The following is a 27,036-nucleotide window of genomic DNA, read 5'->3' as shown; positions in this document are numbered from 1 at the left end:
AGGAAGAAAGCTGTGCTTGTACCTGGAACTGTCGTTCTGGCAGTCAGAAGCTGTCTTTATACAGACAGAAGGGTGGGGTTGCCTGTGCAGGTAGCTGAGGTGTGCAGGGGAATCTCAACAGATCTCCTGCTGCTGCTGGTGATTTATGTGGCATCTTCAAGCTAGGTGAGTCGATCTTAACTGCGACAGCGCATGTGAGTGACAGCGCATGTGAGTAACTGCTGGCTCGCCTTGAGGCTCCCAAGGATGCTTTTGCAGCAAGGCCCAGCTGTGGGTAGCACTCAGCACCTGAGCAGGCTGCAACTAGTGCAGACGTGCCTCTCGGGCCAGCTGGGCCAGCACCCAACGTGCCCAGGCAGGGCAGTCCCCCAGCACCAGCAGGTCCCGGTCCTCCAGCTCCTGCCACACAGGCTGGCTGTGTCGCTGCTTGCTGCCTTCTGTGAAGCTTTGGTAAAACGGAGACAGCAAAGGTTGGAACTTCATACCTAAACCTGCAGTTTAAAATTTCATGTTAAATGTTGAACAAACAGGAATTTCTGGGTGTTGGTTTGTTTTGCACTGAGGGTATTGATTCTAACAGTAGCTCAGGATATTGGGGAAAAAATGGTTGAAGCATAAACGGTCATTTGAGAAGGAAAATGGAAATCTTGCCAGGACTAGCAAAGGGCAGACAGTAAGTGAGGGCTCTACCTCTAATGTGCACTTTTGTCTTTTTTTCGTGTTTTCTCCAGTGAGAACATTCCCCTTAGAGGCAAAACTGTAAGCCATGGGACTTCTATTGCATCTCTTAAAATAAACTCGATTGCTAAATACAGCCTTCTTTTCATCTGATATTTGTTTAGCACTACCTAATAATAATGCTCCAGAATATCCTACCATACTTTTCCCATTTCTGCAAGAATAACAATTATATTTTATATGTGGCCAGTAATAGTTTTAATGTCAGAAATTCTAAGAGCTCCCATAGTGCAGACTTGACATTAGTGGGATAAATGGGGTTGCTTGCAGGATTGCAGCATCCTGCTAATTAATGTTCATTTCCTTGTGGGTTGTTTAACACAGGCTTTGCCTGTAGTGCACATTGTGCAGGAAACTGGGATGTGCTCTACTAGGGGCTGCTGCAGTCTGGCTGGCGGGCCATGCGGTCCCAAAAACCTCTCTATGGCCCCGATGGAAGGAGTCTATAACTGGGGCTTCTTTGGGCTCAAGGGAGTCAGTAAAATCTGGTAAACTCACTGAAGCCCACCAGTGGCAATTTTTATCACATGATCCTGACAGCAAACCCGGTGTAAGCAGCTTGGCCTGGAGGAAAGCGGGTGCAGCTGCCCCAGGGTGAGCTGTGGGGCCACGTGAGGCCCCGTGCAGTTGGAGGGCTCTGCAGAGGCAGCAGCAATGGCTTTGGGGCAGCCCCCTGCCCCTGCCAGCCCCCTCCCCAGGAAGGGGGTGCAAGCTGGAGGGCTAGCGGGGTCACCTGGCTGAGGCTGGTGCAGGGCTGCTGGGCAGGGTATTGGCAAGGGTCTCGTTTTTTTGTACTAGCTACATGTACAAGGTATGAAAATGTTACTGTTGACCTCATTGCATCCTTGGCCCTGGGGTCATGCACTGGAACTGCCAAGGGGCAGCAGGATGGAGTGGATGCAAACAGGACCTCTGTTTTCAGGGCAGATCCCACCAAACTGTGGCTGGAGAAGGAAAAGCTCCTGGCTTAGCTTCCCTCTAACCCCAGAGGGAGGGAGGGAGGGAAAACATGGTGATAACGAGGAGGAAAATTTTCTCGCTTCAGTGAAAGCACAGCAGTTTTCCAATGGAGATGCAGACCCTAGGGTAGGAAGAGGGAAGATGGGAAGGTTAGACCCAGCCTGCTGCAAAGTGCTTCACATAAAAAATAGTCCATTACTGGGAAAGAAAAAGGTCAGTGAAGGACAGAAAAATGAGCTGCTCAAGAAAAATCTATGTACATGCCACATTTTTCATAACTGCTGATGCTAAAAACAGTATGCTAATTGTGCATGGCTTTATTTATTTGACCCAAAGTCCTGGAGGAAGGCAAAGATTTATAATAAAAGTTTTATTGGTACTTTTCCCATCATGCTAATGTTCAATTATTGAGAGCCATTTGGGCTATAAAACAGCAATGCACAGTAATTCCCTGTTCACCAACTTCCTTGGAAGGCCTCCAGAGGCTGGATATCATTGTGGCACCGCCAGACCAACAGAACCAACCTAGTACGAATGCTGAAAAAAAATCCCCTGGGAGAACAAGGATACAAAAGCAAAGCCTCAGAGCTGAAGATGCGTCAGCTACTGGGTGGCTATTGTGTGGCATATTTTCATATTCAGATACTCTACCTTGCACAGAGACTTCTTTTCTAATACAGGTTTCTGATTAAATAATTGTTGGTAGGAAAAGCAAAGCAGGATGGTGTTATCTTTGTCTGGATTGCTTGTTAGAAAACACGGTTTACCCAGCACCAGTAGAGACCTTAATCAACAACATTAGCAAATTGTGGTTTTTTTCCTGCTCGTACAAATCCCTTTCATATCGAGGTTTCTCTCCTTCAACAATGGTGAAATCTCCACATAGGCACTTCATTTTCCCCTTTGAATATTCTCTTGTATACAGGTCACAATTTTTCTTAACACTGCTTCAGTTTATTTTCATAGCAATATTTTACATTAATTGAATTTTAATGTGGCTTTGTCTTCATTTCTCCCTGCCCCCCCACCGCTATTTCAGTCGGGCACTCTGAGTACTGTACAGAATTTTTCCTGGGGTTAATTAGCTTCAGTTGGTCTTTTTCTCTTCGGTCTATAACCACTGAATATTTTAATAAAACTGTATTGTTATAGAAGGTCTTCCAGCTGATTAATGGACCTCTGGAATTATATTAAGGATTACATTAAATCTCTGAACATACCTCTTCTAACCCCTCACACCTAGCAATGTATTTTATACAAATATTTCTACTGTTGATGTGAGTTTATGAAACACTGTTTCTAATTGCCCATTACCTCCTGTAATGATAGTTTCTGTGAATAAATCCTTGCCTTTTTATTGCTTCTCTTTGATGTGAGTATCTGCTCTGCTATTATTACAGTGCCAGTGACATTTTGAGATTCTTTATTTGGACCGACACCTCCCCTTGCCCTCCTAGAGTTTTGCATTTATTTTTTGTACAATAAAAAAATATTGGGGCAAGGAGGATGGGGGACTTGTCCTGCAGGCACTGCAGCAGTGACAGGCTGCTCACAGTGGCTTTTACTCCGCGTCAAGTCCCTCGCTGCCCGCGGTGGGGAACAGGGTCCCAGCAGCAGCCCCCCAAGCAGCCTTGCAGGCGGGCGAAGCTGCGGTGCGGGGCAGCCTCTGCTGCACACCCTTTAAAAAGGGTTTTTGGTAATTGTGCCTATACCACATAGTTATATTTTTAATTGGTTTGGTTGGGGGGTGTGTGTGCTAATTAAGATAAAATTTTCTCTCCCTGTTTATTAATTGGGAGTAGTTGGCTGTAATTGAAATTAAATATATGGGTGCTATTTTTGAAATGACTGAAATGCTGTTATGACAAGAAGGATGCAGTCTCAGATCTAAACATCAAGGGCCCTTGAGTTTTCCTCCCACTCCCCCACTGACTCAGTGTTTGTCATTGGGCAAGTGCCTCGGCTCGCTACCTCCCTTTCTTGCCTTCCAGCGCTATTGTGCGAATTAATTAGATAATGTTTCAGCGCAGCTTTGAACTGAGAGTGCTACAAAAGTGCCAAGTTATAATTTATTGTTATGAAAGCCTGCATGCTGGCTGGGAGCGAGACCTCTGATGCAACCTCAGTGAAGAGGGACGGCGAGGTGGCCGGGGGAAAGCTCCCCTCTTGCTCAAGATCCCTCTTCTTTATACGCAGCGTCTGCAGCACCTTCGGCCTGCTCTACAAGTGTTCTGCCAACCGAAGCGCCAACAGCTGCACGGTGTGATGCTGGGGACACAGCCCCTGGCTGAGCAGAGCCATGCCGGTTGCTGGATTGGGGATGTCGCCTGCACCTCCCTATCCGTTTTCAGGCTAGTCTTGGTGTCCCAAGGAGCAAGAGGCCATGTCCTCTGGAAAATTATAGCGCTCCAAATCAGCAAAGCACTTAAGATTAACATGGATAGGTCTGAAGAGTGACTTAAGGCTAAGCATGCTGTGGGGCTTGCTGGGTAAGATTAGCCCGGAGCAGATGCATGTTTTGCTGATGAAGATTTTCAAATTATTTAGGCCTTGATTCAACAAGACACTCAAACGTGAGCAGTCCCACTAAAGGCAACGGAAATAACTGGCTGATCAAAGCTGGGCAGCTAGATGAAGAAAGACCATTAGTTTACCGATCTCTTTGTTTAGAAACAAGTTTGCTTTGAGGAACATGTTTGCATGCAGAGGCAACGGAGCAACCTGGCTTTCCAGCGCTGTGGAGTGTGTACATGAAATAACGCTTCCTCACAACCCGGCTGTGTTCAGCCAGCTTCCCAAACACCAGCAGTCATGTTTAAAGGCAATTCCATTAAACTGTAATGACCTGTCCAAAACAGGGTTATTTGTCGAATCCTATTTTAATCTCTCAGGTGTTTTATCCCAGAGCCCATGCTGATGGAGAGGCTCAGCCTGGGTGCTACTGTGGGGCAGAGGAGCCAGCAGCCGCCCTGGACAGTGGGTCTTGGCCACTCTTGCAGACCTAGGGGTCCCCAGGGGTGGCTGCAGAAGCATTTTAGGACAGCACTGAAAAGTCCTGACAAGACTTCATGGACATCATCTAGCTGGTCTGTGGAGACCTGTGCAGCACCTCTGCATGAAACCCTATAGCAGCATCTCTCAATGCTGATGCTCTTATATTTTGGGAGAAATCCCACCCTACTGATGCCCAGGGATGGGAAATCCCACTGAGGGGCTGCAGCTGCCCAGGGTGGTGCCGAGGGTCAGGGTTACTGATGGCCTTATTACACTTTAATGGCATCACCAGGCTCAGTACAGAGGTAAGAGTGTTGAGGAGTATGGCTCAGTTTCTGCAGGGCAACTGGTGCAGGACCTTGTTTAGCCTTAAAAGTCCTGGGCCGATGCACCCTGATGGGGGTAGAGTGGAGCTGTGGCGTTCGTCCAGTGCTGGATGGGGACCTCCATTTCCCACCCACCCCCATTTTGAGCCCTGTTTGCATGGCAGCGCCATGTGCCAGCGTCAGGCGTGTGGACAGGTGTCGCAGAGAGTGGTCCCCATTGTTGAAAACCAGGAGCAGCCCTTTTACTGCTTTCCTGGTGATTAAGAAACCAAAAATAAAATGACCTGCACTTACATTCCCATGCAGGCAAAAAGAATGATTACTTTACAGAGATGGAATTCCTTCATATATTACGGCCATTAAAAAGAGTAAAATTTGAAATGTACTGTGGCACAAAACGAAAAGGTGGCGTAGTTAGAGATAATGAAATCCTTACTTGCCATTAACAGAAAAATTACTGTTGTTAAAAGATCCCTTCATAAACAGTTGAGAAACCAATTATACAGTCACGGTGACTAATTTATCCAGGAGCAATACGGACCCCATTATGCTGTATAGTGAACAGTGCGTGCTCTCCTTTATATCTCCCTACAACTCATGCCTTTATTCAGTCGCTCCACAAAGAAATAATAAAAAAAAGAAACCAATGCACATGCTAATCAGAAAATACATTATCTGGAATGAGAGATGGGCATTAATGTATCTTAATTTAAAGTGGTTTTGCAGGTGTACAAAGGCCTGAATTACCACGCCATTTTGTCTCTGTGCCGCCGAGGGGAGGGGAGCCGGGGGGCCACTGCGGTGCCCCTGTGCCCCGGCGGGCTGGGGGGACCCGAGCCCTGCTCGCAGTGCCCAGGCCCAGCGGCTACCAGCTGCTCCGCAAGGCAACGAGCGGCTGGCACAGCGTCAGCCATAGGTCAGCGCCATGGCCTCTGCCACCCCGCGCTCACCTCGCTGGCCAGTGCTGCCGGGCCCGTGTGTGGGTTTATAGATATATTCCTTAAAAAAGAAAAATAAAAGGTGTTCAGCTGCTGGAATCGTGTGTAAATGAACGCCTGGGGGATCAGTCACAGCACTGCTCGGGGAGCCCAGGGCTCGCCTACGCGGGTCACAGGTTTGAGCGGCGAGCGGGATTTCCTACATACTGAGGTAAAAAATCCGCGGTTTGCGCGCAAGCTGTTTGCCACGGGTAGCGTAACATTTAAACGAAGCCTCCCAGGCAGGAGCCGTGCCGTCGGGGCCGCCGGAGCCGGCGCTACGGCCGACTAAAGCGATTTTTCACGCGGCTGCCGCGCAAGGCGGCGGGGCGGGCGGCGGGGCCGGCAGGCGGCGCTGTGGGCGGGAGGCGCGGGCGGGCGGCCCCTCTTGGCGCGCGGGGAGGCCGCGGCGCCGGCGCGCGGCGGGCACCGCCCCCTGCTCGCCTGGCGGCGCGGCGGCGGGCGGGAGCAGCGGCGATGGCGGACAGCGCCAGCGAGAGCGACACGGACGGCGCCGGCGGCAGCGGCGGGGGCGGCGGCCCGGCGGGGCCGCTGACGGCGGGCGGCCCGGCGGCGGGGCCCGGCTCGGGGGTGGCGGGCGGCGGCTCGGGGGGCAAGGCGGGCGGGATCGTGATCTCCCCGTTTCGGCTGGAAGAGCTGACGAACCGCCTGGCCTCGCTGCAGCAGGAGAACAAGGTGCTGAAGATCGAGCTGGAGACCTACAAGCTCAAGTGCAAGGCGCTGCAGGAGGAGAACCGCGACCTGCGCAAGGCCAGCGTCACCATCGTGAGTGCGGGCGGCGCCGCGCCGGGCCCGGCGGCGGGCGGGAGGGCCGGCGGGCGGGCGTGGGGGTGCCCCGCCGCGGGGGTGTCCGCGCAGGGCGGGCCCGGCTGCCGCCGCCCTCCCCTCAGCCCTGCCCCGGCCGCGGCCTTCCCGCCCCGCCGCCGCCGGGCGCCCCCCGCCCCACCCCCCACCCCACCCCGGGGCGGCGGTGGTCGAGGCGACTTTACCTCAGGCGGGGGCCCGGCTGTCACCGCGGCCTGTCCCGGGGAGGCGGGGGGCTGGCCGGGTCACCCCGCGCCCTTCGCGCTGTCCCTGGGCTCTCGGCGAGGACCGGGGTCCTTGCGGGAGGGGAGCGGCCCGAGGTGGTCCCCCCGCCCCAGCCCCGCCTGCCCTCCCGGCTCCCCGCGTGGGGCGGCCCGGCCGAGCAGGGGGGCGCGGGGGGCGGCCCGGCGGGGCCTCGGGGTGAGCGGCTGTACGGGCCGCGCAGGGCAAGGGCCATGCTGGGTGTTCCCTGAAGTTTCTCTAAGTAGAGATTTTCTTCGAGTGTGAGCGATCTGCGGAGATTACGGATTGTCGGATCAGCCACTGTGCAGAAATGGCGAGGTGCAGGACAGTGTCTTAGACACGAAGAGGTGTTTGATGTGTTTGTAACGTTCTGTTAGCTGTGGTAGAGTTTCAAGAAGTTATTTGAAAACTCATTTATAAGAAACCCCTTAAAAACAGCGCAAGTAACACACCCCGCTCTGTCCTTGGAAGAACTCAGCTATCGGTTTATAAGCACTGCAAGGTTAACTTGGAATTAAACATCATTTTATATGATGCACTTAGGCATCGATTCTCAGTAAAGTACATATGAAAGTACAACGAATATGACGTTGTTTTCTTCTCCATGGGTTGAGGGTTAGGAGTTTAGGTTGAGGGGGGGGTTGCTAATTCAGTAGTTAGAGTGAGCGTTTAGATGTTGTAAAGATCGTGGCCTGCATGCAAACAAAATAGGTAACATGTTAAAGACCAATTGAAAGTAACCCTGATACTTGTGTATGCTGTCCTGTACATCCATGCCAGCACAGAGAAGCCTGGAAAGTGACCAATCCCACCTGCACGTGCTGGTTCTCTTTTCATCTGATTTTTCACAGGGGTTACTTTATTGCAAGTGTAATGGCTATTTTATTGATAATCAGTATTTTCATCATTGTTACGTTTCATGTTGTAGCGAAGAAATGGAGCTCGTCTAGGCAAACCTCTCATCTGTTCCCAGTTGTAAGCATTCAGTGTCTAGCAGGATGTGGGCCGGAAGCGTGCATGAAATACAATACAGAAGTAATTTATTCAAGGATGACAAATACAGTGCTAGTTGGGGAAACGTGTGCTTTGTTAATATTTTACGAGAAGAGAATGTGTCTTAATTAGGTAGCAGTGGAGTGCCTTCTGATGTTGAAAGGGGCTAAGACATCTTGTCAGTCAGACATTTTCTCTTTGCCTGTTAGAAAGGCACAGCATCTTTCTGAACTCCTGGTAGGTGAATTGTTTGTAAACAACTTGAAAAAATGTTTGCATGCATTAAAGTTCTTTAGGTGCTGTCTCTAGGGACTGATTATCTTACATTTTCATCAGATTTTAATTTTTAAAAAGGAAGTATTTTTCTTAAATCTAAACCTCAGTCTGTATGTTTTTGACATCTTGGATAAAGAGAGAAAAGGTGTTAGACTTTTAGAGCAACCTGCAGGCTGTCTGGAAAACCGGCATCTTTAGCAGGCACTCTGTCTTTGGTATGCTAAACTGTGTGCACGACTGAGTAAACCACTTCTAATTCAGCAAGTGGCAAAATAATGAATGCAAAACATAACTTTTTTTTTTTTCAGGCCACTGAGACTTTGTGCTGTGGTTTACATAGTCCATAATGTAAACATATTTGCAGTCAAAATAGCTTTGCAATGTGGCTGTAGTATACAAGTGACTAGAGATGAACTTTATTGGAACGTTAAAATGTGTGCCATTTGCATGTAAATGCAGTTAAACAGAAAGTTTCCTGATTTTCTCCATTGTGATTTTGAGCCTTCATCAGTTTACTCCTCCACCAGCCAGCTCAAGCTCTTCGGCGTGTTGCTTTGCTGGCAGACGGGGACTGCATATCAGTTTCCTGTTGTAGACATTGTAATGTCACGAATCAGCTTTGATTTTTATCAAGTGTTGAGGATGAGCTGTGAAGCGCAAATGAAACCAACAGGTAGCCAAAATAGCAGGTGAAATGACTAAACTTGTGTGCTATAGGTGAAGGTGACTCCTTGAACTACGTGGCTCTTCATCTGCAAGCCTTTCTCTGTCCAGTGCCACAGAGACTCCTCACTTTCTCTGGCTCCTGCCATTGTCTTTAATGGTTTTAAATAGTTTGGCTTTAAGGTTTACCAGGTAGAAAGTGGTTTTCTTCCTCCTTCCTCTTGTGTTCATGCTGGTGTGTTAATATGACATCCTCTTCTTTGTTTCTGTGCTTGTGTGTAGTATTACTGGTGTAAGCGTGGATGTGTATGGTTTGGGAATTAAATAGGTTGCTGCTTAGGATCCTGTTGGTTCTATTTTGTAGTTAACCCTTGTGTCGTAGGGTTGAAAATAAGCATTAATTAAGTGTAGGAGACCTATGTTAAGTAATTGCAGTCAGAAAACTGACTGAGAAAAGGTGTTGTCTTGGCAGGCTTGTATGCTCACTGACTCCATATAAACTGTCCTCCAAAAAAATGTAAAAACAGATGCTGCTTAAATACCAAAACTGGTAAAACTAGCTTGGACTAAGTGTACATCCAAAAAGATGTGTGAACTCTACTCCTTCCAGTAGCCTGAAATGAACATGAAATTATGTGGTTGCTTATGTGCAAGGCTGTGAAATTAAGTAAATATACATGATAAGTTTATCTCACTTGCTATTATTAGTAACAAATTGTGAAGGAGGGAGCACGGTGGGGAGGAGGCTAGGTAAATTTATAAAATACAGTGTTATCTAGCAGTGCAAGAGATTACATGACAAGATGAAAAGTTTCAGATCAAGTATGAAGAAGAAATAATCATGATCACTTAATCCGTTTGCAGAGAGTTCATTTATATGTATTTAGCAGTCTTTAATTTTATGATCTCAGGGTAGGTTTCCGCAAGGTCTTTTTTAGGAAATGAAACGGATGGTGCCTAGGTGGAAAAATCACACACCTGAAGATCTGAGATGCTGTGTATTTGAGATGTGAAGTAGTGAGTTTTGGTTATAGTGCTGCATTACCAGAAGTGTATTTCCTGTGTGAACTTCCTTAATTTTTTTGTGAAAGTTGTTTAACAAGGAGTTGTTGTATTTAATGGGCTAAGCCTGGGACAGCACGATTTCTCCGTTTAAATAAGAGTACCTTCAAAACTGGGGGGGGGGGGGTGGTGGGTGGTGTGGTGTGTGTGTGTGACTGCTTTTCAAAAGATGAAATTATTGTGTGTGACAAAAGCTGAAATAATTCAGCTGGGTGAGGTATGTCTTGGTCAGGAAGTTTCTTTTGAAGTCAGTAGAACTTGGGGTTCTAACTTTTTTTCTGCTTTTCAGTGTTTGATGTGACAAAGTCATCCTATTTCAGTGAAAGCCATGTAATGTAACCTTTAACTGATACTGAAGCATTTTGGTTTTCTTTGTTACTGTTCTGAACTGACAGGCCTCATGCAAACAGTGCTTTTAATAACAAAAGGAGTTTTAGTCCCTGGTTGCTACAGGTACATGCATGCTTACTCTTGGATGTTACATTCAGTAATTAAACTTGTGTAAATTGGCCTACTATACTCAGGCATCTTCTGTAGTGTTAGAAAATTTAAGTATAGTAAGCCTTATTTGGTTATTTGTGGGTTGTTTTTTTTTTTAACTGATGTGGAGATAGTGTATTTGAGAAGCCTTAATTTAAAAATATTCGTGCTCCAGAAGGCTTTATGTAGCAGTTGTAATGCTTTGTTATATAGATCTTACAATACAAGAACAGTTTCTCAGTTTTGGTGTGTCATCCCATCCCCTGCCCCACAGTGTGCTTTGTAGTGAAGGGAGTTATCTTAGAAAGCCCGATTCATGGTGCTGTGTGGAGCCTCCAACAGGATCATCAATTCAGATGAGGCAGTCTGATCTAAAACGCTTATGGCATAAGCAACACTTGGACACTGGCTTTTGTGAGCTTGCTGTGAGTTATTGCTGTCTGGTAGTGACTGCTGCAGCACTTGCTGGCAAGGGGTGTTGGGACATGGTGCTGCTGTAGGCTGCTGTGGGTTGCGAGTGGCAGTATTTTACTGAGACCTCTGCTACCCTTGTCTCTAGCTAAACTTGTGCCTCTGCACCTTGGCTCTCAGCTTGACTTTTTTTATTCCTTGTGTGTTAGCAGGGGGCTGTTGCATCTCCTGGCTTCTTGGTGTCCTCTGTATTTCTGCAGAGCAGTAAACAGCCTCCCACCAGCTGGGAGAAACAATGGAAGAAAAAGCCTTACTCAGCTCCTGTTTCCTTGCCCCTATTTACAAATCCTGAAGAAATTTGTTGCTTTCAGTAACAGTCATCTGAAAACAAACAGGCTTTCTGGGACTTGCAGATTGGAAAAATCTTGCGTGTTATCATAGACTTGTTACAGTTTTCTCAATAAACAACCAGATATAGGCTCTGGAAATAAATATGGTTTTAACATTTTTTTTCTCAAGGAATTGTGTGGTGGCATTTGTGTGTATGCACGAGATCTGCTGTTGCAGGTCTTAATGGAAAATGTCAGCTTGGATAGATAGTTTGGAGTGAATGGCTGTGCTATATTGTCGAAAATCTCCTGCAAAAATGCTTTTTAACAGCTTTTTTCTTTCCTGGAGTTTGCAACAGAATTTCAAAGCAGAACACCTGTTTCAATACAGTAGACGTCTGTTAATAGTATAAGAAAGGGCGGGACAGGCTAACTGAATTGAAATATGAACCTTTAAAAGGTGCTCACTTAAGGGCACAGAGATGAATGAAAGAAATAGTAGTGGCTAGAGGTAAAAAGCAAACTAAGAAAGCAAAGATATTAATGTTTTAAGAGGTATGTGTAAGTCTGTTATTTACTCTTTATTTTAAAGTAGGTCTTGTTTGCGTGAAAGAGGCTGACTTGCCATTCCATTATGTCTTCTGTAGATGCAAGAAACCTGCTTGGGACTTCTGTATCCAGTTGCATTGTTTGTAACTGATTTGTAGCAGGACTAAACTGAAAGTCTAACTCAAAAATAACTTTAGAAATGCTTTGCTTACCTGCTTTTCGGATTAAAGATAACATTGTTACTAAGATTGGCAAGCTCATGTACACTGAAACTCCATCCAAAATTTTTCAGGAAGAGCAGGCACATAGGAAATGAGTGTCCTCTATTTCAGGTTTACATTTGCCTCAGATTCTCAAGAAGTTTCTATTGAGCTTCTACAAAATGTCTGTAAAGGAAAAAGGAAGCTTAGTAATGCACTTCACTGTTAACTGTTTTGGCCCTAAGGTTAACGTGGCAAAAGCAATGCTACTTGCTCTGCGACTGGTGAACTAATAGGAGAAAGGTGTATTGTCATCTACATCCATTTGGTAGTCATGCACAGCCACAGCATATCGAGTTCCCAGGGAAAAGCATTGTCAGTGCAATGGTAACTGCACATTACCGTTTGTCTGTGTTGTAGGACGCCTTCAGTGCTGGTTAAAAAACAGGCAAAAACCACAGAAAAAGTAACGTTTCTGAACTTCATATATCTAATAAACAGGAATGCTTATACTTTCAGGGAGTTTAAGGCTCCAGAGGGTTACTAAATAGTCTGCTTTGATTTGTGTCACATCTTCATGTTTTTCTGAGTTGTTCCTGCATTGAATCTTGTAACTTACCTTGAAATGTGTCTTTGGGAAGGGTATCCAGTTTTAATTTGAAGACATGCAGAGGTGAAGAACCATTGTGCTTGGGAAGGCTCTGGTGTCCTACCTCTGGTTCTTCCCATCAGCTTTGTCGAGGCTGAGCTGTTGGTTCCTGCTGTGCCTTTTGGCTATGTTAATGAATTTTATGGCTCCTCGGCTTTCTCCTTAGGAAGGTAGAGACTGTAACAGGCAGCTTCTAGTTTACTTCGACAAACTGAACTATGCTCTTGGGCTCTGTGATGCTGGAGATCAAATGTGCTGGATTAATATGGTGCGGGTACATGATGTGCTGATCTAGTCTAAACACCCTTTCCTGCTTCAAATTTGCACAAATGTTTCTGATAGCTTAATTTAGAGCTGACAGACTTTATTTTTCTTCTGGTATCATCAGTTGTCTTCTGTGAGCTTACCATTGTGTGCTCTGGCTGATTTGGCAGAAATGCAGTAGCACGCCTGTGCCTCTTCCAGGTCTGATTTGCACTGCTGGGCTGTCCAGTGGCACTTGATTTGGTGCTAATAATTGTGAATTCTTAGTGTCGAGAAGGGTATTTTCCCATTTTCTGGGATTTTTTGAGGCTCTCTTCTTTTATGCCTCTGTTTTTTTCTTCACAAAGGGGTACCAACCCCTTGAATTTCTTTCCCTCACCCCGTATCAATTTTGCCAATGGGTTGTGCAAAAGTGAAGGTGAGCTGTCTCTCTGTTGGACCTTGAGTAGCGGTCTGTTTTACGGCATCACACATGAAGCTAATACAGAGGTGGTGTTTGTTCCGTTTCTGTGTGTCTGTTCTCCGAGAGAATCCCTTGGTTTGTGGGATTCTTTTTTTTTTTTTTTTTTTTTTTCTTCCCAGAAGCTCAGCTTTGGTAAAATGAATTTGTTCCAAATGGAACAAAATGTGAAGGTGTCTGTTCTCTCTTATTGTTTCTTACAGGCTTGCTTATCTCAGTCTCCCAGAGTTCATCAGAAATGACTTACTGAAGAATAATGTGCATGAATATTTAGAACAACATTATGTTTACTACATATTTGTGTGAAATTTCTAATGAAATTTCCACTGACAAGTATTTTTGAGGTCAGTAAGCCACTTTGGAAATCCTGCTGTATACTTTGATTATTTTATAACCATTTTTAAATAATGTATGGCATGTATTTCTAAATCAAAAAGTCATATGGGTACCATATACACATCCTACACCTTTGCGGTTGTCTTTATTACAAATAGTCCTTGGCTGAAAGATGAATCTGCTTATCTGCCACAACTTGTTCTCTATGAAACCATGCTGAATGACCGTTTTTATGTTTCTGTCCTTTATACAGTAAATTAATTTGTTTCCAGTATTGCTATTGGGTTGATACCAAACTGTGATAACCATCTGTGTCTTACTTGCCTTTAAATATTACACAACAGCTCTACTTTTTTTTTTTTTTTTTTTTAATCTGTTACCTTATTGATGTTCCTGAGTGTTTAATAATGGTGGAATGTCTTCAGTCAGTAGGAATACTGGTATATTGCTCTGAATTACTTTGGGGATAGATGTGAAATAAGAACTGAGATTTTAGAATGCTTTGGGGAATTTTTAATAATGCAAAGTTCTTGGTGTTTCTGTGGGCTTGCTATTCTGATAGAAACTAATTTTGCTTTTCTCTTAAGTGAACTTTCTCATTGAAGTTGTATTGAGTTGTATGTCGGAACTGGTTTGTAGTCAGCTGTTACTTTACAAACGCTGTTTAATGTTGGGTTTGAACATTTACTGACACTAACGGCTGTTCTTTCTTAGTCTATCTCCAGTGATTTAAAAGCATTCTGAAGGAGAGAGATGTGTTAGCTTTTTCTGCATTGTACACCTAGCAACATACTTGTTTTAACTGAAGAAAAGAAATGTTAAAAGTATGCTACTGCTGTATATCTGCTAGAAATACTTAATGATTATATTTTTCCCCGCTAGTACGGTATGGGTCACTTGCCCAAAATAGTATTACCAATACCAAGAGTTTTGCATCTTTCACATCTGCTGGTTTAGATGGTAGACTAAAACGTTAGGATTTTTAGAGGTTCTAGCACTGTTGCTAATCCCAGTCTTGGAAAGCTAATATAGACAAGACTAGAATAATTTCTAAATCCTGGAAGTTCTGTACTTCATTTTAGTTGTGATTTTGAATGTAATGGAGTTTGAATTTTAATGCTGATTTCAAAAAATGAAGGAAAGTGATTTTATTTTTTTTAATACTTTTTTTCCCAGAGTAGCTGTATGGTCTGTAGTTTTCTTGGACTATTTAATTCCGTTTACTTGTCCTCATTGATTGTTTCCTCCTACTGCTGATACTGACTTCAGTTAATATTATTAAAATTGTTATGTTCAAAATCTTTAGTTTTAAGTGTTGGTATACATGTGTTGGTATTTTCATCTATGGACTGTTAGTGCTGAAGCTGCTTGTAGTAAATGAGGAAATAATACTGGTGTGTGTCACACAGCTGTGGTGAGCAAGCTGAGACATCTGCTAGAGACTTCAACAAAATGTTTTGTTTTCATGCTGCACCTCATAAGGTGTGCTTGGGTGGGACTTCAGGTGAGGACTGGAAAAGCAGAAGATGCTTGGAATGGTGACTCCATGGTGGCTGCAGACAAAGCTGGTCAGGCAATTGGACTTAGGGGTGCTGCATGAGGGTGGTTTCCCACAAAGAGATCTTGAAATGTGATTGGAATGAGGAAACAAGACTGTACTCTCTCCTCAAAAGGACTGCAAGTCATCAGCAGTAGACATCTGATGTATTTCGGCAAAGCCTGGTAAAAGCAGTGAAACAGTTGCTTTGCTGCTCTTTTTTGGGCTGGGGGTAGGAGGAAGTTGCAGAATTTAGCAGCAGCAGAAGAGATGAATCCTTTCTTTCTCTTAAAGAAAACAAATCCCAAACAACTATAGGATGATAATACTAGGGACAGAATGTGCAAATTTGAATTATGTGCAAGATTTGGGACCTAAACAGAATGAATGGAAAAGAGACACAAGCATGCTCTGGAAAAGAGGCAAAAATACAATATAAAGCAAGTTCCCATGAATCTGTAACAGAAAACATTCCTATGATGTCTTGCTTCCAGTGCAGCAGCCTGGAGATGTCCAGAAGGGAGCATCTCAAGTTCTACTACTTCAGTCAAGTCCTTCTGTCTGATTGAAGAGGTGTCTTCGTTTTAATTGTTACTTAACTGTTACTGTTCCATTTCAAAGTATTGGATAAGAGAATGCAGCAAAACCAAAGGCAAGACATTTGAGGTGAACTATTCCACAGTAAAAATGCAAGTACCTAAGTAGGAAGCCCCAAAGCACAAATCATAGATGTGCAGGTTTCACATCTCTCTGTCATGTCCAAGGACTCCTTCATGAAAGCTAAAGAAAAGTATGTATAGAAACATTGAAGCAATTTTTAATCCTGAGACTTGAGTTTGTAATTTTTTCAATTTTCCGTTAAAATACAGAGATTGTAGGCTATTTGTTGTCTATGAGGACAGTCTTTTCAGGTCCTGAGAGTCCTCCATCCCTTCATGCCTTCCATTGCAGCCATTTTGTTCCTGGAAAAAAGGGTATTCCCTCAGTTCATAGTCTGATCTGTAGTTCGTGGAGAAACTCTTAGGATAAGGCCTTTTCTTCCCTTATTAACTCTGAATTCTACTTTGTTTGAAATTTCATCTTCTGTGCGTTAATATTTCATGCAATCTGTTTTTCAGTTTGTGGTAGGCTTAGTGAGTTAGATGAGTATCTCTTCAGCTCTGCTGTAGATTGAACCGGCCTAGCAGTGTTTCAGCTGCCTGTAAAGCTTCCTCAGATGCTTTAATTCTTTAAACTGCCTAAAAGTTTGATGGTTTTGCTTATTACTGTAAAGTTAAGGTCTTTTTAGTTCCTTTATTGTTGTATATGCAAATCATATTTAAAATTTCTACCACATACATAAATAATTCCCACAATGATACACTTTGGTCCTAAATAGAAATGTAGATGTTTCTTAACGAGTCAGTATAAAACCCAACAATGTTCAGTGGGCTGTGGTATGAATTTATACTTCTTTCTGTGCCTTACAGTTTGATTTCTACTTTAAACAGAGGCTGTTGGAAGGCTTTTGGGGTTTTTTTTGGTAGTGATGGGATTTCCACTTTGTTTCCCTTCACTTTCAAATAAACAGCAAAAGCAGTTACTCTGAATTTTGCAAAATGTAGGGGGTTTAATTGTTGTTTTTACAAGAGCTTTAAACAGTATGTGGTTTTCATAGTTGTTAAAAATGAAGAGTAGAAATATTGTCCTGGCTAGTGTTGCCAGGAATTGATTCGTTAGGCAAAAGCCCTGTCCTCACAGACCTTGAAATCTTGGTTGGGTTAAGAGGAGGGACACCTCCCAAGTCCTTTTTCAAGAGTAAATTTAACCTGAGATGTAGATCTGCAAAAAAACTCCCTTTTGTTTGAAAATTGAGACATGTAACTGGAAGTTCTTGCTCCATGGGTGGAAAGGTGGATAGACATTTCTTAAAAAAATCTTAGACCTACTTCTGCAGTTCTGTATGGAGTGAATATTCAAGGATGATTCTGTTCCACAACCTCCCATCCTGCAAAACTCTGCAGAGATCAGAGACAGAGGGTACAGGGCAAAGAACATGTTTTTTCATATTCCTCATCATATTTTCATACACTAAATCGATAGACTTGCTGCTTGTCTTGAAAGCCGGAAGAGAGATTTCTCTTCAGAATACAGTGGTATGTACTGTAAGATGTCCAAACTGTAGAGAAGGAAAAAACTAAATATTACTCCACTCACTGACCCCTGGGAGGGGTAAGTAGAAACATTTTTTTGCTGTGATGGAGTTAGAGCTAATGTGTCTTGAAGGTGGATGGACAATGTGTTGTTTACTTCGGGAACGTGTTGGTTTGGAACAAGGTAGTATTATAATCAGTAACAAGCTTTGTCTCCAGCACTTGTGGATTGCTGAAAAAGTGTTTCTGTAGAAAGCCAATGTGTGTAAGCGGAAAATAGGGGGAGATTTTAAAAGAGGTGCTCTTGAAAGGTTAGTTATTTTGAGTGACTAGGGATATCTTGCTAGTGTGGGGAAAAACATTGCCATCCCTAATGATTGTCTAAGTTGTATTTAAGCTAAACAAAAACCCAACAAAAAAAAGAGGGATTAAAGAAAGTGGATCAATAAATTACATGGTGAGCATGTCATGGTATAGTTTGGAAATCCCAGAAGTGGATTTTGATATGGTAGTTGTCCTCCCTGGTTTTAATAAATTTGAAGGAAGGCAGGTTGATAGATGTAGATATGCCACAGGTTGTACACACCTGAAGGAAGGATCTACAAGTGCTGAAGGCCACTTGGATCTAGAAAAGAAGGATGTTGAGTATACAGGCTGTTTGAGCTCAGGACCCAGTCTGGAAGTGAGGAAACCTGCAGTTTTCTGCCTGGAAACCAAGAGAGTTGCTGATACGTGGGAGGTGCCATGCAGCAGTGGTCTGACACCTTCTGCCTGGAAAAGGTGGGTATAACAGAATTATCCTTTGACTCTTACTATACACTCTCATGAAGTGTTTCACATTTGTGTACTTGCAAAGAAGAGAGCTGCATAAAGTGAAGCAGGATTTTAATGAAGATTATTTGGGGGGCTGACTATTACAACTCTGCTCCCTGCTTTTGTTTGTGCTCTTTTGTCTTTGAATAGAGAAATGGTTGTGGCAGCAAAGCTACTTTTAACAATAGTTTGCTGTGGTTGCAGAAGTTTGTTATTTTAAAACACAGCTCAGTGCCTGTTAGCACCAACATACATGCCTCTGAACAGAAGCTGTGTTGTAAATTAGTCATCTAATAGTCTATTCTTCTGCTGAACCTTTTGCTTTTCCTGCTCTGAAACTTTGGGGGTTTGCAGTATTGAGTTTGCTAATTGATCAGTCCAGCAAAGTGGACTAGGTGGTGTGTGGGTGTGTCGGAAGATGAATGGCAATTCATAAGTGTGCAGAAAACAGGCAAAGTATTTAAAATACGTTATTAAGCATTTGTGCATTAGAAATCTGATACTGCAGAGTAATTTGGTTTGATTTGCAGCAGTACTACATTTCTTGCAGTCTCTAGTATTGAGTGGTGGTGTTGCTGATATTTATGCTGTTGTTGATTACTGGTTGCTAAGTAGCATGACACAGCCAGGTTACGTTAAACTTGAGTGTTTTAGATGCAAGTCAAACAAAACCGCAGCATTTTAAAAGGATGGTAATTCAAATGATCATGCAGGGTATGGAAAAAAAGTTAAAACCAAACAACACCAGAACCAACAGAATAGTATATAATACATCAGTAGCTATAAGTAATTTGATTTTTTTTTCTAACTTTCATGTCCAGAAACCTGCATGTTCAAAAATTCAGGCAAGCTAAACATAAAACTACAAATCTAGTTATGTATTTATGTGCATCTTTATGATATTTTTCAGCAGGTTTTATATTGAGGCTTAACAAAAGCAAAGCCTGTTCCATGTGCTTCTGTATTCTATTTGTTTTACACTTATTGATTAACTAGCAAACTATTTACAGTACAAAAAAAATGCCAGTAAAACAGTAGTGTCACTGGCAAAGAGATAAGTAAAAACTTCTTTCAAGTAGTTATCAGTAAAGGATTAATACAGAAATCTATTTCAAACCTTGGTTGACTGTTTGACAGTGTAGTTTTAATTTGTGTTGGCTGGTTTTGTCAATGTAAATCTTGAGTTGGGTATGTGCTAAGAAAAATGTGGAAGGCCCTAGCAAAGCACAGTACCTTCTGCTGGAGTGGTGTTGCCTAACCTTTGTGCTGGGAATGGTCACTTGCCTCTGCTGGGCTCAGAATGGAGCTGTGTAATACGGCCCCATTCTTAGTGCCTTCCGGGCTGTGTTTGCGTGTGCAGTCATTGCGATCTTTCTGATGAACATTTAACGTGTATCTTGAAGAAATATTTTGCTAGTATGCAGTGAACTTGAGGACTTGGGAGAGCTGGACTTGTTGCTTGTATGCACCGTACTTATTTTACACATGCATTGGAAATCTGCTACTGAAAACGCAAGAAGTGCAGGAAATGTATACTTTGTGTGCATGTGCAGTGATGAGACGGAGAAACAGCCTCATGAAATAGAGCCATTTGGAAAGGTCTGTGGGCTAGATTTAATTTTCCTGCTAGGTCATTCCTGCCTTAGCTTGTAACTTCTGTTGGCTCAGGTTACAGCTCTTGTGTACTGGAAGCAGAGACTCCAGCCCTGATAACTGTCTGGGAGCTTGTTTTACATGATGATGTTTAAGCAACAGAAAAATGAGTGCTATAAGCATGTATCGAATGAGTAGTCAGATTGTTAAGGTTGTAACATCAAGCGATTAAAAAAGGAAATGTTTAATATTTGCCTGTACAACCTTGCTACCTTTCCTTTGTGGTGCATTATTAACATATAGCCCTTAATTACATTAAAACTTGCAAAACAGCATGTGGTCATAGTTAAACTGTGAAGTAAAAGTCATTTGAGGTTTGACACATTTTTCTAGACTCTATCTTGACATTTTTTTGTCACAGAAAGTGTGGCTTTTTCACATGCTGCATTTGTATTAACTGTTTAATGCCAGTATTTTGATATAGTAAAAACCCTTGACGAGAGTACGCTAATGTTTTTTTCATCTCTTTTGAAGGAAGGCATTTAAATTATTTAAGTAAATTCAGGAATTGATTGTGTTATGAATTTCATATTGCTTGTTATAGCTTGTTTGTAGTGAACCAAATGCATTAATTTTATAAATATTTGTTTGTGAAATGAGCCCTGTTTTCATAACTTGCTTATTTCATTTTCACCACTTGTATGTTTCAGTTCTGCAAGATTCTTGCAAGTCAGTGTCACAATGTAGAGAGAGAAGCTATTTTAAGTGTTTACAAACCTGAAGTGGAATGGAATTGCATACCATCAACCGGTTTACTTCATTGCTGATGGTTAGAGATTATTTAGCATGTATGAATACTGCTGAATTTTTGTGTTTAAGAAGCTGGTCAATTATGAGGGCTCTTTTAAAGGGCTATTCCTTGTGTGGCTTTCCAGAGCACAAGACATATGCACCTATGTCTTGAAGGTAACTGATTTTTTGAGAGAAATTCTCATAAGGCATGAGGGATGTTGAGCTGAAAACATGTGATCATGGTTAAAACTGACTTGGAAGTAAAATGTAAGTCTTCTGTCATTTGACTCGGCTCGTTTCTCTAGTCAGTCTGTAACCACTGCGGATTCATATGGCAATGTGCTGGATCACTGGGTAGGCATCGAGTGAAAAACTTGCTGTGACTGGAGTTAGCAGTAGGAGTGTTGTGACAGAAGCATTTTGACATGTCCAGCCAAAGCTAGACTGACCTTTTAAAAAGGAGGCGGGGGATGAATAAAGGGGAGAGAAAATTTCCAACTGTAAATGGAGATTAAAAGAAACTCTTTTATACCTTGTATACCCTTTAAATAATTACCTATCATACAAGTGTTCTTTTATTATTATAATGAAAAGCACATACCTATTTTTCCTCTCTTACAGCAGAACTTATCTACTGAATAGCTGAAATGTAATAGGGAGTTGGGTTTTGAGGTAGTTCTGCATGTGACTTTAATGTTGCATGACAGGTAACATTTAGAGTAGCTGAAGTAATCAGGCTGAGGTTCAACACTGATTTTAATTATTGTTTATTTTTTTTCACACTTAGTGTGTTTTGGAAATAACATCTGAGCTTGTAAGTTTGTGGGTTTTTTTAAAAAAACAAAGTTTATATATATTTTTTTATATATATACATATATATATATGTATTGAGTATACCCGAAGATAAAACCACACACTTCTGCTATTAGTGTACCTCTGTTACTCCTGGAAATGTATCTTAAAGAAAGGAAAAGGAAAAAAAAAAAAAAAAAAGAAAAAATACAAATGAAACAAGTACTTTTATTTCGGAACTGAGGAAGCGACCCTGGGGGTTGCCATAGATTAAACAGGAAATCACACTACAAATTGAACCCAGAACTTGAATTCCAGCTCACCACTTTAACCGCAAGAACATTCACTCTCTTTTTCTCTGCAGACCCAGCTGAAAAAGGTACCTTTACTTGGGGGGAAGGCTGCACCCATGTCATACTAGGACTTTGGTCAAAGTTCCTTGTCCTTCAGCCTTTAGAGGTAGAAGGGTGCTGCTGGGCAGTTGCAATAGTTGGCAGTAGTGTGAGCCGTTAGTCTCTGAGTTACTGTTGCCGCCTTTTCTTGGTGTCGTTCATATTTCTCCTTGTCTGAAAAGCACATTGCATGCAGTGTGCTTGTTTAAGGTGCAGCTGGAAGTTTCATAGGAAAAAATAGCTCCAGCCTGGGAGAGCTGCAGTGTAAAAGTTCCTCCTGTAAGGGAACAGTATCAGCTCATTGGAATATTTAATCGTATTTGTAAACCAGTAGTTTTCCGTACCATTTTAAACTGGTTCCAGAAAGTACAGCCAGAGCAGTAACTTGAGATAGTACTGCTGGAGGAGTGTGTATTTCAGGAGAACTGGGAAACTTAGATTTATTTTATACAAGAACTACATATTCTAAAATCATGCCACTGTAACTTTCTGTACTTCACGCCCTTTTTACCTCATTGTATATTTTAGTAGGACTTTTGGAAAGACTGTTTTCTGAAGTGACAGCTTTAGTTCAGTGTAACATGTGCAGCAACTGAGATCATCTCTTCCCTAAGCTGACCCAACCTTTCAGTCTATATTCAGTAGCAAAGATTGAGTTTCTTGTGTACAGCAACCCGTTTAAACTACTCTTCAGCTCCATCTGCAGGCTTATATTGTCCATAGGGTCCTGTCAACAGAAATTGCCCCATAAAAAGGTGGATGAATTGCCTTAGAGGTGAGGGACCTTCAAGAGTGGATTAGATCAAAACAGTGCTTGGTAGACTGCCTCCAACAAGATCCGCTGAAATCTAGTGTCACGTCTACTCGGGATGGTACTGGAGACAGGTGGTGCTTTGCCAGCATGCAAGCTGGGCATGCTTGGCATCTGGTGCTCAGGTGGACCGAGTGTAGGTGACTGGAGCAGTTTGTGAAACACTTGTTACTGAAATCGTGTCTGAAGTGAGAGCTGAAAATAAAGTGCAAGAGTTGGACTAGATGATCTTTAAGGTCCCTTCCAACCCAAACCATTCTATGATTCTATGAACTTGTTTGTGTCAAATCACTGATTAATATTGTAGTGATACTGACTAAGGAGCAGGTATTAATTGTGACTGTTGAACCTGCTTACTTACTGTGCGGTATCAGGAAGGTTTACGAAGCATTTAGAAGAGCTACATGGGGGAAGAAGGGGAGCTGTGATTTTTTTATTATTATTATTCTTATATTATATAGTTTCTTTTTTGTTATTCCACTGTGTTCAAGCTGATGCTTCATCGGAAATACTGGATTTTGCTCCTTCATAAAGTAGTGCCGCTAGGGCAATGTGGTTGGGGAATGGTCCAGCGACAAAGAGAGATCCCACTGTAAGCAGAAGCTGCTGCAGGTACTAGAAGCAAGAGGGCAGAGGGAAATCTAGCAGTGTGAAGTTGATCTGCTAAAGGTGTATTTACAGGAAGAACTGAAAGCAGAAAAAGATTTTAACACTAAAATTTCACAGTTTATGTTAGTATATACAGCATGTAGAAAAATAAATTCTAATGAGATTCACTCAATGTGATACTCAGTTACTATATGAAGTTTAGGAGAAAGATGTTTCTTAATTCTTTTTATATTTGCTGATTGGATTGTAAGTTCACAAGGACAGGTTTTTGCAACTTCATACATTGGCTCTATTAGTGATCAGGATTTCATGTGCTAGCACAGTAGAAGTAATAGGATTTTACTTGCTAGAGAATAGGAAGAGAATGTGTGTTTTATGTGCATGAGGTGCTTTTTTCCCCCCTCTTCATTCTTGATTTCATGCAAAATAACATGATAGTCTTTGCCATTTATGATCTTGACCACAATAATAACAGATTTTCCGTAGTGGATGCATCCACGAAATGCTCTGCGTTAGCTATATGTGGAGTTTTGAGACGTAGTAGACAGGTGGATGTGACTGTGGTTATGCAGAAAATCTGTGGTGGACAATCTGCTTGTTTTAGGTTTCCAGAGACTGACTTGATCAGGTGTTATCATTTTATATCACTCAGCACCTTAGCAATTTATTTTGTAATACAATGCACAGAACAGAGTAAATTGCTGTTAGTGTTTTTGGATGTTGAATGTTACATGAATAATAGAGGAAAAAAACCCCAAAACTCTGTACCCTCATAGAAGACCTACTGTCTCTGATTTCCATGCTCTGTTTCTCTTTTTTTGCTGCTCATATCAGAGCCTCTTTTCAAATGCAGTTATGTAATAAAAAGGCAGATTATCCATATGGAAAGACAATGTATACACGTGCGAAAAATATTATAGTGGCAGAGTCTGTACAAGAAATAGGATTAAAACCTGAATTTTTTAAGTGAGTGTTTTACAACATCAGTTTGATTATGGGCTGAATGAGTAACAGATTGCAAGATTTGTAGGCCATATTAAGGTAAACATGAATGATTTTATTACTTAAGATAATTGAACTATCTGCAGGTAATGGATAACAAGATGAAGAGAAAGTTTCAGAATTAAATTACATGGATTTAGAAGAAATACAGGAATGTGTGATTATTTTTTTTTATTAAAAAGTTTGTTGAATTTGCTGACCCTTGGGTAATTTAAGTGGACATTCATTGTATTAAATATGATTTGTGGATATCTGGAACTTAACACTTCATACTTAGATTTTTCAGGTTCCTGTTGTTTTTCAGTTGAGAAATACATTCTTTGTGTAATGGAGGCAGATGTAATCATACTCAGCTTTTCCTTTGAGCCAGTTGAATGCAGGCTGGTGTCCTGCATGGTGTAGGCAAAGGGGGTTGTGGCAGCACAGTTTAAACAGGTCTAAGTTGTGGCTGTTCATTGTTTCCGCGTGCCAGCACTCTGCCTGTGTGGTATGCCAGTTTAGGAAGCGGATCCAGGAAAGAAAAATGGGGGGAGGAAGGGAAAGGATTAAGTTTTGGGTGTCTCCTTCTGCCTGTGCTGGCCTGCTGCCTGGCCACAGGAGCACCTGTGCAAGCACAAAGGAGGGGCATTGCTGTTTGGCTAGGAGTGGGCTGGGATCTTGGCAGCCTGTGTTCATGTTGGCCTAAGCACCCATCATTAATGTAACACCAGGATCTGGCTGTGAAGTGTTGTGCAGTCTTGGTGCTGTAATAATGTGATTTTAGAGCTTTTGATTGGTGCAAAGTATGAGCAGAACAAATCTGTGCAAGTTAGAAATGAACAGAAAATAAAATAGAAATACCCCGATTCTTTGGTTCAACCCAGTGCTTTCTAATTTAATTTTAGGTAAGCTTGGTCTCTGTTACTGTCTTTTATTGTCTGAACCATTGAAAAGCAGACACCAGTAGAAATCCTGTGTAGTGAAGGCAATGGAGGAGTTGATTTTGGAATAGCATGCGTGAATTTTAACGATTTGAGGACAATGAACCTTTGCAATTTGACTTGTTTACTCTGTTCCAAAATGTCTCTGAAGGTGCAAGATTGCTAGTAGCTCTAAGTAAAAGCCACATTTAGAAAGTGATAGATGATGTTACTGAGATTAGTTAGATTCCTCAAGTTTTAATCCTCTGAGATGTGAGCTGACAATTCAGCATTTCTTCAGAGTTCTCGGACAACTCTACAGTGCCTTGATCTGGCAAGTCATAAGACCGATGCTGAATGTGCTGGGGTAGCAGTTCTCTGCTATAGAGTTCCACAATGTTAGAGCAGAGGTATTGTGCAGGACCTAAGCTAATAAGCTGTGCCTGATCTTTTCTTTATCTTTTTTTTTTTTTTTTTTTTTTTTTTCCCCAGGTTGAGTTTGTGCCAGCTCAGCTGGTGACAGGGAGAAGGGAGCTAGTGGCAGACAGATAGTAAGAAAGAGCCAAGAAAAGAGCAATAGAGATGGGAGAAGACACAAGAAGGCAGGGATAAAGATGTGAAGAGAAGGAATTAAAGAGTTTATGTTCTTTAAGTAACTTTTGTAGGCATGGAAGGTGTCTCTGTTGAAGTAATTGACTCTTGAACTGCTAGGGAATATATCATTCCAGTTAACAATCACTGACATAATGAAATCTTTTGAGCATTTTCCAATGTACAATGTGGATAAAGAGATGGTTATTTTGGCACATTTTGGGCAGAAGATTATGGAACTAAACTTTCAGCAAAATTCTAATTATATGTTTGTTTCAGTTCTTATTTTCCTCTGTCGAATTTTACTGAAATAAAACTTACTGAATCTTTATATATTGTAAGCTATAAACTGGTATGATTTTATTACAATCAGGGCAGATCACAAACCTGCAGTTCAGGTGATGTGGATTTCATTGCAGAGGATGAAAACATTCCTCAAAACTACATTGTCTCATTTGTTAAATGTGGTGGGTTGGCAATTCTTTATTTCTGTCATTCTGTTGTTCTGGGCTCTGTTTGGATGGTGGAATTAAGAGTTGGCTCTAGCCGTTTGTAGCTGTGACCTTTCATTTGCTCATTGGAAATACCCTTCATGTCCTTTTAGAGCACACTTCCAAAAGATAATTTCTGTGTTGCATTTATCAAGTTTCTAATATGTATGTTAAAAAACTATACAAACATCTGAACTGTAGGGAATGTGAGGGAGCAAGCTCACAAGCTGGCTTTCTGTGGAGCAGTGCCTAGGTACTAGGGGAGTGCTGAAATGGAAATGGTAGTCTTTAGTGGTTCTTCATGGGGAAGATTTCCAGAGTAGCGCTCTCGTGTAATTTGGAAATCCTCAGGGTAAAGCTACTGCATGGCATTTTGTAAAGTTGATGATGTCGGTAGTGAAGTAACAGTTCTGAGAAGTAATATGTGTTTTTTCCTGGGCTGGTGGCTTTGTAGAAACCCTTGTGAGATGAGCTGTGATATTGCAGCTCAGAGGCAAGGCATAACTGGGTGAAAGAATAAATGCATTATTTTAACTCATAGAAAGAAGGGCTGCACTATAAAGGATCCAGAAGGCATGGTGCTGAATGCAGCAGTCTCAGAGTTGTGCTTCAGATTGTAATGAAGAACATTCAGAGAGGAGTTTGTTTTCAGGAACAGAGTAGGTAAAAGTAGGTATCTGTGAATCAGTAATGCTTTTGTGAGTTTAAAATGTTGAGGAGTTTGTGCATTTCGTTGGAGAGATGCCACTTCAAAGCACCAGTGTAGTTACCCAGGTTGGAAGATTGGGAACAAAAAAGGAAGCAAGGTGCTATAATGTTACAAACGGGGATGGTAACGGCACTTGG

General features: G+C 42.4%; 1 protein-coding gene across 6 annotated transcripts in view; it reads left to right on the top strand.

Moving 5' to 3' along the window:
• The first annotated feature begins 3,344 nt into the window (after positions 1 to 3,344).
• The window catches only part of CCDC6 (coiled-coil domain containing 6), a 57,338-nt gene continuing 33,646 nt past the window's right edge, over positions 3,345 to 27,036 (top strand). For 2 of the 6 annotated variants that reach the window (XR_013930517.1, XM_080402734.1), the window contains exon 1: positions 3,345 to 6,781. Coding sequence is in view for 4 of the 6 variants with exons in the window: in XM_080402734.1 (XP_080258860.1) it covers positions 6,473 to 6,781 (309 nt within the window). In the remaining 2 variants the exon portion in view is untranslated. Of the gene's footprint in view, positions 6,782 to 10,223; positions 18,185 to 18,256; positions 20,640 to 27,036 lie in introns of those variants that run through there. The other 4 variants (XR_013930516.1, XM_080402733.1, XM_080402736.1 and 1 more) reach the window with 3 other exon arrangements.

This window comes from Falco punctatus (genome assembly GCF_963210335.1).
Source record: "Falco punctatus genome assembly, chromosome: 9".
Taxonomy (NCBI): domain Eukaryota; kingdom Metazoa; phylum Chordata; class Aves; order Falconiformes; family Falconidae; genus Falco; species Falco punctatus.
Note: the sequence above shows the minus strand (reverse complement) of the source record. Positions and strands in the feature narration are given on the sequence as shown.